Source organism: Ogataea angusta (assembly GCF_019207475.1).
Source record: "Ogataea angusta isolate 61-244 chromosome Unknown 61-244_NODE_1_length_1302399_cov_90.877568, whole genome shotgun sequence".
NCBI classification, from domain to species: Eukaryota; Fungi; Ascomycota; class Pichiomycetes; order Pichiales; family Pichiaceae; genus Ogataea; species Ogataea angusta.
In genome coordinates this window covers 392,913-406,467 of record NW_025065215.1, presented here as the reverse complement: position 1 = coordinate 406,467, position 13,555 = coordinate 392,913, and the positions used below count along the sequence as shown (strand labels likewise).

The 13,555-nt window shown below is 40.2% G+C and overlaps 9 protein-coding genes across 9 annotated transcripts; 7 read left to right on the top strand and 2 right to left on the bottom strand.

Annotated features, from left to right (window-relative positions):
• Positions 1–196: 196 nt before the first annotated feature.
• On the top strand, positions 197–940 carry KL928_000261 (uncharacterized protein; the record flags this gene model as incomplete). Its single annotated transcript, XM_043203105.1, has 1 exon — positions 197–940. The coding sequence occupies one exon, from the start codon at positions 197–199 to the stop codon at positions 938–940; it is 744 nt and encodes a 247-aa protein (XP_043062156.1).
• Positions 941–1,690: 750 nt separating this feature from the next.
• KL928_000260 (uncharacterized protein) lies at positions 1,691–2,812 on the top strand (the record flags this gene model as incomplete). The annotated part of the gene is made up of 1 exon (XM_043203094.1): positions 1,691–2,812. One exon carries the CDS (start codon positions 1,691–1,693, stop codon positions 2,810–2,812), a length of 1,122 nt encoding a protein of 373 aa, XP_043062155.1.
• A 42-nt stretch (positions 2,813–2,854) lies between these two features.
• KL928_000259 (uncharacterized protein) lies at positions 2,855–3,529 on the top strand (the record flags this gene model as incomplete). Its single annotated transcript, XM_043203082.1, has 1 exon — positions 2,855–3,529. The coding sequence occupies one exon, from the start codon at positions 2,855–2,857 to the stop codon at positions 3,527–3,529; it is 675 nt and encodes a 224-aa protein (XP_043062154.1).
• Positions 3,530–5,159: 1,630 nt separating this feature from the next.
• Positions 5,160–6,554, top strand: KL928_000258 (uncharacterized protein; the record flags this gene model as incomplete). The annotated part of the gene is made up of 1 exon (XM_043203071.1): positions 5,160–6,554. The coding sequence occupies one exon, from the start codon at positions 5,160–5,162 to the stop codon at positions 6,552–6,554; it is 1,395 nt and encodes a 464-aa protein (XP_043062153.1).
• A 524-nt stretch (positions 6,555–7,078) lies between these two features.
• Positions 7,079–7,573, top strand: KL928_000257 (uncharacterized protein; the record flags this gene model as incomplete). Its single annotated transcript, XM_043203060.1, has 1 exon — positions 7,079–7,573. One exon carries the CDS (start codon positions 7,079–7,081, stop codon positions 7,571–7,573), a length of 495 nt encoding a protein of 164 aa, XP_043062152.1.
• A 3-nt stretch (positions 7,574–7,576) lies between these two features.
• KL928_000256 (uncharacterized protein) lies at positions 7,577–8,767 on the bottom strand (the record flags this gene model as incomplete). Its single annotated transcript, XM_043203049.1, has 1 exon — positions 7,577–8,767. The coding sequence occupies one exon, from the start codon at positions 8,765–8,767 to the stop codon at positions 7,577–7,579; it is 1,191 nt and encodes a 396-aa protein (XP_043062151.1).
• Positions 8,768–9,051: 284 nt separating this feature from the next.
• KL928_000255 (uncharacterized protein) lies at positions 9,052–9,681 on the top strand (the record flags this gene model as incomplete). Its single annotated transcript, XM_043203038.1, has 1 exon — positions 9,052–9,681. One exon carries the CDS (start codon positions 9,052–9,054, stop codon positions 9,679–9,681), a length of 630 nt encoding a protein of 209 aa, XP_043062150.1.
• Positions 9,682–10,202: 521 nt separating this feature from the next.
• KL928_000254 (uncharacterized protein) lies at positions 10,203–11,633 on the top strand (the record flags this gene model as incomplete). The annotated part of the gene is made up of 1 exon (XM_043203027.1): positions 10,203–11,633. The coding sequence occupies one exon, from the start codon at positions 10,203–10,205 to the stop codon at positions 11,631–11,633; it is 1,431 nt and encodes a 476-aa protein (XP_043062149.1).
• Positions 11,634–11,707: 74 nt separating this feature from the next.
• Positions 11,708–13,381, bottom strand: KL928_000253 (uncharacterized protein; the record flags this gene model as incomplete). Its single annotated transcript, XM_043203016.1, has 1 exon — positions 11,708–13,381. One exon carries the CDS (start codon positions 13,379–13,381, stop codon positions 11,708–11,710), a length of 1,674 nt encoding a protein of 557 aa, XP_043062148.1.
• Between the last annotated feature and the right edge of the window lie 174 nt (positions 13,382–13,555).

The following is a 13,555-nucleotide window of genomic DNA, read 5'->3' as shown; positions in this document are numbered from 1 at the left end:
GATTGAGTGATCATATGGGTCTTATTTATATAGGTTTCTATCTTCATTTGACAGAAGACCTAGACCTCAATGAGGACCCCCATATGACCACTGTCGCAATCGGGAATCACTAACAAGATGTAGAAATTATGCAACTTTGAGAGAAATTGAAACGAGACTGAAGTCCATTAAAAACATCGAAAAGATCACCAACACAATGAAGGTTGTGGCTTCTACGAGAATGGGAAGAGCGCAACGGGCAATGGCATCTTCAAGATCCTTCCGTGAGGGAGACTCTGATTTTTTCGCAACAGCAGAAACTGCTACCCCTGAAACAGCAGAGAAAACTCTTATCATTGCAGTCTCTTCAGACAAAGGTTTATGTGGATCCATTCATTCTCAAATTGCTAAGGCTACTAGAGCCAAGTTGCAAGAGACTCCGAATGCCGATGTCGTCACAATAGGTGATAAAATCAAAGCTCAAATGCTTAGAACACATTCAAGCAACGTTGTCTTATCTTTCAATGGTGTTGGAAAGGAGGCACCTACCTTCTGGGAAGCTTCTTTGATTGCTGATGAGATTCGTAAGCTGGGTGATTATGACAGAATTGAGGTCATGTACAACAAGTTTGTCTCCGGTGTTTCTTTTGAGCCTTCTGTGTTCCCGTCATTCTCTCCTGTCGCAATTGAGGAGTCTCCAAAATTATCAGAGTTCGAATTAGAGGAAGATCAGGCAATCCCGACTTCTCTTTCCCAAATTTCATTGACAAACTCTATTCTCAATGCAATGGCAGAAGGTTATGCATCTGAGATCTCGGCCAGAAGAAATGCGATGGACAATGCTTCTAAGAACGCTGGAGACATGATCAACAAGTATTCTATCCTGTACAACAGAACTAGACAGGCTGTGATTACTAACGAACTGGTGGACATCATCACTGGTGCTTCATCGCTCGACTAAGATTTTGAATGATTCGAATGAGGTCCAAAACCATGAACAGGTTATTAGGACGGTATTCGTCTATCTCTAGTACCTATCAAGCTATGCCATAGATAATTTATTTTTCTTTGAAAGACGAATGAATAGATTTCAATTATAACACTTTTAAAAGTTCAAGAGTAATTCTTTGGCAATCTACTAAGTAATCTTCTACCTGATTTGGCTCTGTAGCATATAAGTTGCAGGGGTATTTTATCACGGCAGAGCAAATCCTTATGTCAAGTAGTTTTCGCTTTGGACTAATACAGCTTAGTTGAACAATTTAATGCAACATTGAATTGGTGAACAAGACGCATCTATAAAACTAATTCACTGCTCCTGATACGCCGACTTATCGGGTTCCCATGGAAGAGTAGCAATGGTATCTTTCTTTAAGAGGCTAACTGATATACGCTTGATTCTCACCAAATAATCATTGCATGAACAATAATAGATAATTTGCGACGCCTCTTGAGTAATTACCTTAGTTGGCCAAGTAATGCGATTCCGCTTTTGATGGAGACTCATCGATAACTGAAACTCGTGATCTGTCACATAAACGAATCTCTAGATTTTATGTAATACGTCTAACGAGCGGCTTGACATATATTATAAAAAGATGGGCGCTTAAAGAACAGTCGCAAGCCAAAAATACTGCCTTGATTATGAATTTTTGTTCTCTTAAACACTCCAATCTCAGTTGCAGGCAATTATTCATTGCTACCAGTTGCAATGAATCCAGAATCCAGCGACTCGCTTCATATTTCAATTGAGGGGGAAATTCTGTTCCCTCATGGTAGCCCGCAAAATCAATCAACGAAAAAGATCAAGACAAACGATGAGCTTAACCAAAAGCATAGATCCAGACGAGCATTCTCTTTTTCCAAGTTCATCGGCTCTACTTTAGATGATAAAAACGAAGACAAGAAGGAATTCCAGTACACAACTAACGAGCAGACCTGCGACCAGGCGCCGGCAATTCAATCGCATTTTAAATGGATACAACCGCTTTTGAATTTTCGTACACTTTTTAAGACTAGAAAAAAGGCGGTTTCATTACCTGAAAAGGAGAGAACTGTTCTGATAAGTGAACATGATTCTCAAAAAGAAGCAATGTTTTCATGCTATAATGCCTTCAAGAATACTGAAATTCAAACTACTCTAGACTCTCTAAAAGAGTCTATAGACTCGGATTTGCTGCAAAAATCAACAATTAGACTCATTCATTATAAACATCAAGATGGCGTAAGCAAACCTTTGAAGCCTCTTAATAAGCCCTGGATTGACTGCAATAACAAGGAAAATCGTCAATTGATGATCAAAGCGGAAAGCGACAAAAACCTCGGTAAAAATGTGAACAAGATGAGTGAAAACAGTCAAGCCGCAAATGTACTGGCCTCGAAACAAATAAGAGCTGATAAAGGTGACAGAGGGCTGATGCCTGATCCTTTGAACACCGAATCAATTTCAAGGTCATTCTATGAACAAAAGGTTTACATGGCAGGGGATGATACATCAGCCAATTGTGCTCCTGGGATCTACCTGAACTCGGAAATATCGAGACTTTTCAATAGTTTGAGAGCGAAAGCTGATCACGAGAAGAGCAGATTCTATGTTGCTACAAATGCAAAATCCCATACGTTCCCCGATTTCGAGCTTGCGTCCCAAATTAGTATCAATGAAATTTCAGAAAGAAGCCTTTCGGAGGAAGATTCTACTAATGGTCCGCTTAGCTCCTTCATTGAAGATCCAGCCAAAGAAATTTCTGAACGCTGTGATCATAAACAATCTCGAAGTCATTCAAGCTTGGCTAATTATTACGGTAAGTCTATTCTTTATTGTCAGGCATATTAACCATTAGAGGACACCAATGAAGCAAATGTGGCCAAGGGGCAGATGGATTATTGGAAGGAAAATCTTAGACTGACTTCGAGTCCAGTAAGTGAGGTAGACTCCGACGACACGAACATAGTTGAAAAATCAACTAGCCTTGTGTCTCCCAGTTTGGAGTTTAATGAAGCTCATAAACCCCAAGAAGTAGAAGAGTACTTTCTACGTAATGGTCTGACTATAGAAGGGCTCCAAAACATGGAATTGATAGATCCCAAGAATGGTTTTAGGCTTGTACCCCAATTAGTTGCGGAAAGCGGAAATCATGAGTCCACTACCCTAAAATTTCATTCAAAAGCAAAGGTACTCATCTACAATCATGATAGTGATTGCAGATCCATAAGAAAGGTCTTTTCTCTTCAGAAAAACCATGATAGCAGCCCCTTGAAACGTATCAATCAGTCAATCAGCAGAAGATTTTCAGGCCTCAGTATTAACCCTTCAACCTCTGAATCCAAAGCTAATCTGAGTATGCATAGCAGGCGTGATCGTTCTATACTGAAGAACAAAGTCAACGTTAATGAAGAACAAGAGTCCGTGAGGGCCAGCAATTGTGATGAAGTCCAAGTGGAAGACTTCTTGTGTTTCTTTGAGACACATGAACGCAGGCGCATGGACACTGAACCTTTTCTAGAACACTACCGCGAGAAGCAGATAGAAAACTACTATGAAAATATCTAGCCTGTATCCTCTTTGTCATTCGATTTCTGCCTGGTGTGATGGTATTACGCAGAACACAGCTGCTACACGTTAAAACAAGATTGGGGGGTCATAACAGAAATCATAACTGTAATTAAGGCTGTTTGGAAGAGAAAGAGCTATAACGGAAGTACGATTCTGTTGTTGTTTTCGTTGTTGAAACTTACTTATAGCGTGTTATGGAATTGTTCTATCAATGATCATAGGTGACCGCAAACTGATAATGATAGCTGAAGCGATGTAAGCTTTTGTGATCTAGCTGAGAATGATGCATCTTCCCGATATGTTCACTTTTGTATTCATTCATTAAGAATGTGAAGTTGCTGGCATATTACCAAAAGCCAGCTGCTGCTGGCTTATACATGAAGGTTTCGCAAAATGCCGATGTTTCACGAACTATATCTTACCTGCATTTGCATAGCTAGCTCACCCGGGTTTTGACCACTATATTGGCACCTGAAAACTATTTGCGGGTGGCAACCGTAAGAGTAGTTATTGATGGGTCGTCAGCTTTGTTTCTCCGTCGTTCCGACCAAGTTTAAGGAAGTCACAAGCTCAGAGATTATCTCCAACAATTTCCGACACATTGATGTTCTATGTGTGCACCCGCCGTATCTATAAGCTCTTGTTCCGGCCGAATCGATTTACTCCACATTTAAAGAAGGCCCTAATTCACCAGAGTATATTAACACTACCCCTATGTGAATGCTATTGTTAGGTAATCAAGACAAATCTTCTCTATATCATATCGCCCTCTGGTGGTATTCTGATCGGATTTTGTTTAGGCGTAGATCTGTGTCAATCGTGTGTATGTCTCATGACTAAGCTGAATAAATAGGACATGAATCAATATACTGATTCCTCACTCTCGTTTCCAGAGTTGGACTTGCACTCCCATTTTTTTATTTCAGGAGAAACTCTAAGATATTTTATAGTGCTGCAGCGTTTATGTAGTGAGTAATTCAACTAAGCATCGTCTGTACTGCAATTCGGTGTTTCCATGGTCGGTCGCGACGTTTTGTTTATGATTGCTGTGCATTCACGATTTGACTTTTAGCTTATCAACCAAAATAATTTTCCAGCATGTGAATCAGATGACAATAAACTAGACAGCATGGTAAATGATGAAGTCTCCTAATATTAACAAAACTTTTGATTCAATCACACCTCCAATTGATGCATTCCAAAACACTAGCAGCATATAACTCATAAAAGAAGAAAGCTCCTACCTAAGAATTGTTCTGAACGACCCTGCTGATATGATATCATTGTGATTGTTATCTTTGTTTGCGTTAATCAAATCTCTATATCTAATTTAGGAGAACTGAAGTAAATATAGCATCTTTCGGCAACTCGTATTTCGTAAATTGTACATCATAACAATAAATCCTATATGCTTTGATAATGATAATATTAATGAGTTATTTTCATCACGTGAAAAAAAACTTGGTTTTACTTAATCATTTCTGCTCTATAATTTTAGACAATTTCTTGAGTTTTTTTCTCATCGATTTGTTTGATAGTGTTAATTTGTTAACACCAACCTCTCTTCATTATCTACAAAACTAGACAAAGGGTACAATATTCAAACTTGAATCCTTTAATTTAAGAAATGTTGGATATTATTCAGTTCATTGAGGATAAGGGAGGTAATCCACAAGCCATCCGTGAATCACAAAGGAAAAGAGGTGCGTCTGTTGAGATTGTGGATGAAATCATCAAAGAGTATAATGACTGGACTAAGCTAAGATTCACATTGGATGAGCTAAACAAAGCACAAAATAAGCTACAAAAAGAAATTGGTCAGAAGTTCAAGGCTAAGCTAGATGCATCTGAACTCCTACAAAAGAAGGATGATTTGGTTAGGGAAAAGGCCGAAGTTATAGCCAAGGAACAGGAGGCAGATAAAAAGTTACGTTGGAAAGTTTTTCAGGTTGGGAATATTGTCCACGATTCTGTTATCGACTCCTTGGATGAAGCAGACAATAAGCTTGTCAGGACTTGGGCTCCCTCGGGTGTGAAATTTGAAGAGCTAACCAATGTTGCGACAGCGACCGGAAAACAAGCTAAACTCTCCCATCATGAAGTTCTGCTTAGACTAGATGGGTACGACCCTGAAAGAGGAGTCAAGATTGTGGGTCATAGAGGATATTTCTTGAGAAATTATGGAGTTTTTCTAAACCAGGCCTTAATTAATTATGGCTTGAGCTTTTTGACCTCCAAAAAATATACTCCCATGCAGGCGCCTGTTATGATGAACAAAGATGTCATGGCCAAAACTGCTCAACTGTCTGAGTTCGATGAGGAGCTTTACAAAGTTCTTGACGGAGACGATGAAAAGTATCTGATTGCAACTTCTGAGCAACCTATCTCTGCTTACCATTCCAACGAGTGGTTTGAAAGTCCCGCTGAACAGCTTCCTATTAGATATGCGGGCTATTCCTCTTGTTTCAGAAGAGAAGCGGGCTCTCACGGAAAAGATGCCTGGGGAATCTTCAGAGTTCATGCTTTCGAGAAGGTCGAACAGTTTTGCATCAGTGAACCTGAAAAGTCATGGGAGGAGTTTGACATAATGATTCAAAATTCTGAAGAGTTCTACCAGTCCCTGGGTCTGCCTTACAGAGTTGTCAGTATAGTTTCTGGTGAGCTCAACAATGCCGCTGCAAAGAAGTATGACCTTGAAGCCTGGTTCCCATTTCAACAAGAGTTTAAAGAATTAGTTTCATGCTCCAATTGCACTGATTATCAGTCAAGAAACCTAGAAATTAGATGTGGTATCAAGGCCATGAATCAAAAGGAGAAAAGATATGTTCATTGCTTGAATTGTACCTTGTGTGCCACCGAAAGAGCTCTTTGCTGCATCTTGGAAAACTACCAGACGGATGGTGGGCTGGTCGTTCCTGAAGTTCTAAGGAAGTATATTCCTGGAGAGCCTGAGTTCATCCCATTTGTCAACGAGCTCCCAAAAAACTCCACCTCCTCTAAAAGAGGCAAAAGTTCCAATTGAGTGAACGTTTGAACTATTATCTTGACTGCTAGGTGTATCCGGTTCCTTCGATGAAACGTTTACTGTCAATCATATTGATCTTGTAGCTTATCAATAGACGAGATTATCGATAAGGAGGCCAGATTGTTACAAAATTCGACAACCGAGTACAATTTAGCCTTCAGTTGTTTGCTTGTTTACTGGAAGCTTTGTAAAGTGGTTGAGAATTACTTCTGACCCAGGTCAGTAATATAATGTGTTTCGACCTCCTTGTACAGCATAGCTATACTTCACAGTTGTTCTAAAATCTATCGATTAAGCGATCTTTTCGTGTTAACTAACCCTCTCCCTTGATAAGCATCTTTGGGTTCTTCTTAGGGTTGACACCTTTTCGAATACCTGATATAAAGCTTCATTTTTGCCAACTCTTCGCACGGGCTTTTTTACTTCATCCAGCACAGAGAAAATTGTGCAAGGTTGTCATGGATAAATAATTCTAAAAAAAAAAGCGCACGAGAGATTTATAAATTACCTATACCTAGATCATGTTGAGTTTTGAACCTAAGTACCATTTTTTGATGACAGATAACTCACTTCTTTCGGAAGTCAAGTTGCCTAAATCTAGCACCTTGCATCAGGCAGCAGGTTCAACGGAGACCCGGTTGATATTTTTACAGCGCAATCCAAAAACTCTACCTTACAAGTTCGTCACAGATGATGCAACATTCAACTTTGATGACCCGTCAGAGGTCCCTATCGTTGTGGATCCTTCTGCCAAAACCTGCCAGAGTCTTTCAAGTAAATGGCAGGTGAATCATATACACAGAAGTAATTGGCTTTTTCATGACCATGGGAATGAGCAATCAAATGACCGGCCAGATGAGATCACTTCCTTCTACCTAGAAGGTAGCCGGTCTGAAATATTCCTAGCTAATGGAGACGATTTGATCCCAAAGGAAGACCTGGGATATATAACTCAACTGGTCGAGATATTCGTGCAAAGGTCTCATATGCTTTCGAACAGCTCCAATATTGGCTAGATTTTATAGCACATCACTTAGATTGGATGGCATCTCATCGATCTTGATGCTAAAGAACTCTTCGAGATCAGCCAAATCGCTTAGTTCGTTCCTCGTGACAAAATTTATCGCTACACCCTTTCTTCCAAATCGACCTGATCGCCCGATACGATGAACGTAGTTCTCTTTATCGAAAGGCAGGTCGTAATTGATGACTAACGAGACCTGTTGCACATCGATTCCTCGCGCCCAAATGTCAGTCGATATGAGAACTCTTGAGTTACCGAGTCGAAACTCATCCATCACGCGATCCCTCTCTTCTTGTTTCATGTCCCCATGCATTGAAGAAACGGTGAAGTTCGCTTTTCGAAGTGATTCGCTCAGCCAGTCAACCTTTTTCTTGGTATTGCAAAATATGACAGCTTGGGTGATTGTTAGAGAGTCGTACAGATCACACAATGTATCAAATTTCCAATCTTCCTTTTCGACTTGAATATAATACTGATTTATCCCTTCTAGGGTTAGTTCGTCTCTCTTGACCAATATCTTGACTGGGTCAGACATGAATTTATTGGTGAGCGAGAGGACAGATTTTGGAAGCGTTGCTGATACGACCACCACTTGCGTCGATGGAGGTAAATACTGATAAATTTCATTAATTTGATCTTGAAACCCTTTGCCAAGCAGCTCGTCGGCTTCATCCAAAACAAGCATTTTCACATTTCTTGTGCTGAGTGTACGGCGCTTGATCATGTCTAAAACACGCCCTGGAGTACCACTTACAATATGCTGTCCTTTAGAGAGAGCCTTCACATCCTCACCAACACTTTTTCCGCCAACGCACGCGTGGCATCGAACTTTCATATAGTCACCCAAAGCGTTAATCACTGTCCTAATCTGAGCTGCTAGTTCCCGCGTTGTTGACAAAACCAACGCTTGGGTTTCGATTTTACTTGAATCCACAACTTGAAGCATCCCAATTGTGAAAGTGGCGGTTTTCCCTGTTCCTGATTGGGCTTGAGCTATAACATCTCTTCCCTGGATAACTTGGGTGATAGCTCGCGATTGGATCGCAGACGGAGTCTCAAAGCCATATGCATAGATTCCTTTTAAAAGGGGCTCCTTTAAATTCATCTCCTCAAAGCATCCTATTATGGGAATGTTCCCCGAGGTTTGAATTTTCAGAGTTCTATCCAAGTCCTTATCAAAATCCATATTGTTTTTGAGGAATTCAGTTATGTGTTATGGTCACTGTAATTCCTGAAGTACGTGATCGATATGGTGCAAAGACAGTTTTTTTTTTTTTATTTAAGTTTAAAAAGTTTTATTTCGTAGCCATAGTAAGCATTGAGGAATGCGTTACGAAACAAATCAACGCCCCCTTACCATTCTCATCGCAGGAGGGCATGCATCTGGAAAAGTAAGTAATGCTCAACTGTATGCCCGGTTTTGAACTCTAACTCTTCTAGTGTCTTGCAACCAAGCTCTTGAGGGAAGAGATGGAGAATAGATATCAGCAGATCAAAATTGCAGAAGTTAACATGAAAGAGTTTCAAGAGGAAACCTTACAGATAGGTCCGTCCCGTTTCAACTTTAAGCTGGTTAGGTCACAGGTCGAAAGCTATATTAGTGATGGCTTTGACGTTATTCTCATTTACGGGCTCTATGCACTTTATGACAAGGAGCTTTTGAATATGGGTTCAATTAAGATTTTCATTGACTGTGATGCCGACATAAGGTTGGGCAGATGGATCAAAAGAGATCTCTTATCTTCCAATTTGTCTAAATCCATCTCAAAGGCCGATAAAAGTATGATGCTCAAAAATCTATTAACACGGTACTTGAGCGAGTCTCGAATAGAGATGAGTGAATTCGTTTCTCGGACGAAGGAATATGCTGATATCGTTCTTCCAAGAGGGGCAGAACCCACCGGGATCTCACTGATTGTTGACGGGATACAACACCTAATAAGGAATGAGAGCGAAATGAGCAGTGATCATCCGATCCGATTTCAGACTTCAGAACCAGTGAAAGACGTCATTACATCTAAGAAAAAAGACATTACAATTGAGGCACTAAGCAATGATAATTTTGAAAGCCGGAACAAAAGATTCTACGATCTGAACTAAGCAATCTTGTGCTATCAAGTAACCAACCAACGTCACGAAGGTAACATCAACAGAAAAAGTAATTTAAAGATGTCTGTTTACTTTTACTGGAGACTAGTTTACATCTTATTTGAGCCTACTGAGATGCAAATCGCAGAATTAAGTTTATGCTCAAAACATCAATAACAAAGTATGGAACGTGCTCCGCCAAGTGGGAAATTCTAAAGTTTGAAATGGGTGAACATATATTTTATCAAAAAGGTCTAAATAAAATTATGTCCAAACTCTTTCTGCTAATTGAGAACGAGCGCTTTTCTTTCGATTGCATAAATGGAGAAACTTGAACTGGAATCCATTTGGATATGAAAAAGAAACTCCTTTACTTGCCGAGGAGGTCTCAGTGCACCCACAAACAAGGGAAAATAAATTAGCAGAACAATATCCTCACATGTTCTGTTCGATATAATCAGCCATGCAATGGTTCTTTTGCCTTTCGCTTCCTTAACACTATGTTTCCTTCTCATCTTTGGCTCTATATCAAAATGCTATCAAAAGTCCTTCCTGTATTGCTATCTTTTTGCGCTTGCTATGGTGGACCCGCTTCAGACCTCGAAACAGCAACAAATGATCATCCTACTTTCGTCACTGCTTTATACTATACAGAATGGTCATTTTATAACAAACATTATCCAATTGATATACCTCTATCTCATATCACCAACATCTATTACGCGTTTGCGAAAATAGACCTTAAGTCAGAAGGTACATATTGGGGCGATGAAAATATAGCTTTAGAAGAGACCATTCCATTGATTCATGAAGATACAATGAGCTCATTTGGTGCACGAGATGAGAATTTATATTCCTACGATTACGCCAAAACTTCATTTCAGGCTGAATCGATCGTCAACTCCACCGGGTTAATTGGCCAGCTTTTACAAATGAAAGAGCTCAAGAAGGGGCTCAAAGTCTCTCTTGCTATCGGAGGGGAGAACACCAATCATGTCTTCGAAGAGGCCACATCCAGTGAAAGAAAGACTGAGAGATTTTGTCAAAATCTCGTGAATACAATGAGAAAACACGGATTTGACGGTATAGATATTGATTGGGAATTCCCTGATCCAAAATCTGCCTTAAAATTGAGTAATTTGATCAAAATCTTGAAAGATAAGCTATCTTCTGCGGAAATAGAGGATGGGATGCTTCCAAATACATATCTTTTATCCCTGGCTCTTCCTTTGGATGTCTCCTCCTTGAAGACCTACCAATTCGAAACTTTGCGGAGTTACGTGACTTACTTTAACTTGATGGGTTATGATATCTCCGGTCCCTGGTCCGAGCTAGCTAACTACCATTCCAACCTTTACTCGCTGGAAACAAAATCTGTTTCCAGCGTAGACTACTCAGTTCAATATCTTCTGGACAAGATCGACAAAACACAACTGATTCTAGGCATGCCAAATTATGGAAGAAGCTTCGAGGGGATGGGTGCTGGATTACCGTTCAGAGGATGCGCAAATATTCCGGGTATCAAACAAGAACAAAACCAGTGTATTGTAAACTATCATAACCTGCCACCCAAGGACTACACCGAGGTTCACAATTACACTGCAGGATCCTCTTATGCCTACAGCAATAAAGGGTTAGGCATCGTCTTCTACGACAGCCCACAAGCTGTACGCCAAAAGGCGAATTACGTCAAAGATCTAGGTCTTGCCGGCGGGTTTTGGTGGGATTCTTATGGCGATAATTATCGAGTGAAGGAAAACAGATCGCTGCTTTATAGCTTCGTTGACGAACTAGGTGGACTGCACATGCTAAAGATGGGCGATCCTAGCAGCAATTTTCGTCCCGAGCAAGCGGATGGGACTATTGCATCTTCATATGCAACACACTGCTCTTCTCCCGATCTTCAAATTTTCCTGTCGATTGTGTCGTCATGGTTCTTCTTCTTTTTGGTATTTATGTTATGATGAATGAGTTATTTGCCTGATTTATTTTTTTCTCCAATGGAAACGTAGCTAGATTCCAACTTGAGTATCGAAATCTATGCAACCTGCTTTTTGATATTACTTCCTAGCCAAGTCAAGCTTTCATCGCAATGCTGCATCTGTTTGTCGGGAGAACCAAAGAGAATTCTTTTTAGGGACCCCTTCGATTTCTGAGCGAGTCGATATGTGTGTATGTTTTGAGACTTTGTATTAGCCTTTTTGTGCACTTCGTCATTGGATTGTACGAACGGCAATATTTCATATTTACAGTCATCTTGTGCACTCATTTCCTCAAGAGTTGAGTGTTTGCTTTCAAAGGGGGCAGTGGAGCTAGTTGAGGATCGACTCTCTTTGCTAAAGGCCTCAGTTCGTCGCTCACATTTTTGATGTTGAATCTCGAAATTAGGTCCAGGCGAAATTGTAAAACCCGAATTTTTAATTTTGGACATCGAGTTTCTGTGTCCAACAATGTCTTGGAAAGAATTTGAATCACTAACTATAATATCTTCTCCCAAAAGCAAATCCGAGCTTGAATCTTCAGTTTCTGAGCCAGAGGACCCTTGATTGCAGAGTTGGACGTCTGATTCGTCATCAGAATCGGACGTCACCCCCAAAAATCCCTCAAGTTTATTCAAATCTAGTATTTTACCTTCTTTCGCGGTACTGTCCATCAAGTGAAGCTGTTTTGATGACCTGACCTGGCGCAACGGAGCGGAGAATTTATTATTTGAGTCAACTGTGGGACCGACCACATTAATGGTTCTGCTTCTTGGTCGATGCGTAGCTGGACTATTGCACGCTACCAATTGTGAGACGTCTGGTGTAAATCTCGCTAATTGATCTTCGGTTGTAGCTTTGCTATTTAGATCCTTCAATTTGAACTCTTTATCTAGGAGATGATAAAATTCTTGATCTTTCGTAACAGGGACAAGTGATTTTAGGTTGAAGTCATAATCTTTAAAAAGATAACACTCAGGCCGTCCATTTTTGAGATATATTGGTGTACAAACCGGAATTTCACTAAAGTTTCGCCGCCCCAGTATAATTTCCAGAAACATTGAGATAAGAGCCCCATGGGTTATTATCAATATGACCGAATCTTCTTTTAGTTCCTCTGGAACGTGAGTCTCATAATACCGCACAAGACTAGCAAGATAATTAGCACAGCGTATCTGAAATTCCGACGGTTTCTCTCCATAATCTCCACATTTTCCAAATTTGTTATGAAGCCAATCAAAATCTCTGAGCGCTTTCAGCTTGCTCCTTTCATCATCTGTCATTGGTAGACTAGTAAGCGTGTTTTCCAGATACAGGTTTACATTGCTTATCATGGATGCTCCCCCATCATTCGGTGGAAGATGTTCCAATCTGAAGTTTTCATTCAGCCACTCTGATAGGCCTTGGTCTATTCTAAGCTTTAATTTTCGTTGGATTCCTTGGTGTTTTTGCGACTGAATACCTGATTCCGTATGTACGAATTGGTTTGCTAGAAGTCTGGCGGTTTGAACACAACGATTATATGGAGAACAATGCATGAATATTCTTGATGCGGTTGGAATGTGAGATGAAATCTTCTTGTAGGCTAAGTCAACTTCATTGATAGCTCGGAAGGGGTCAATGGGGGGATCGTATGCTGCAAGCCAATGATCGGAATGATTGACTCTAGGATCAGATTTCATTGAAGACCAATCAGAATCATGTTTGTCCGCTCTAGAAGCATGACGAAGCATAATTATATGCATCTTGAATTATGTCAACTACTCAAACACCTAGTCCACCAAGCTTCAAGTATAAACTATTGGACAGCTGTTCGTTTGATTTGGGAGCGTTTCTTCGATAGGTTTTCCTTTCGATCGATCAATCTATATGCAACAATAGAATTTGCATGTGTTTTTTTTATCCAA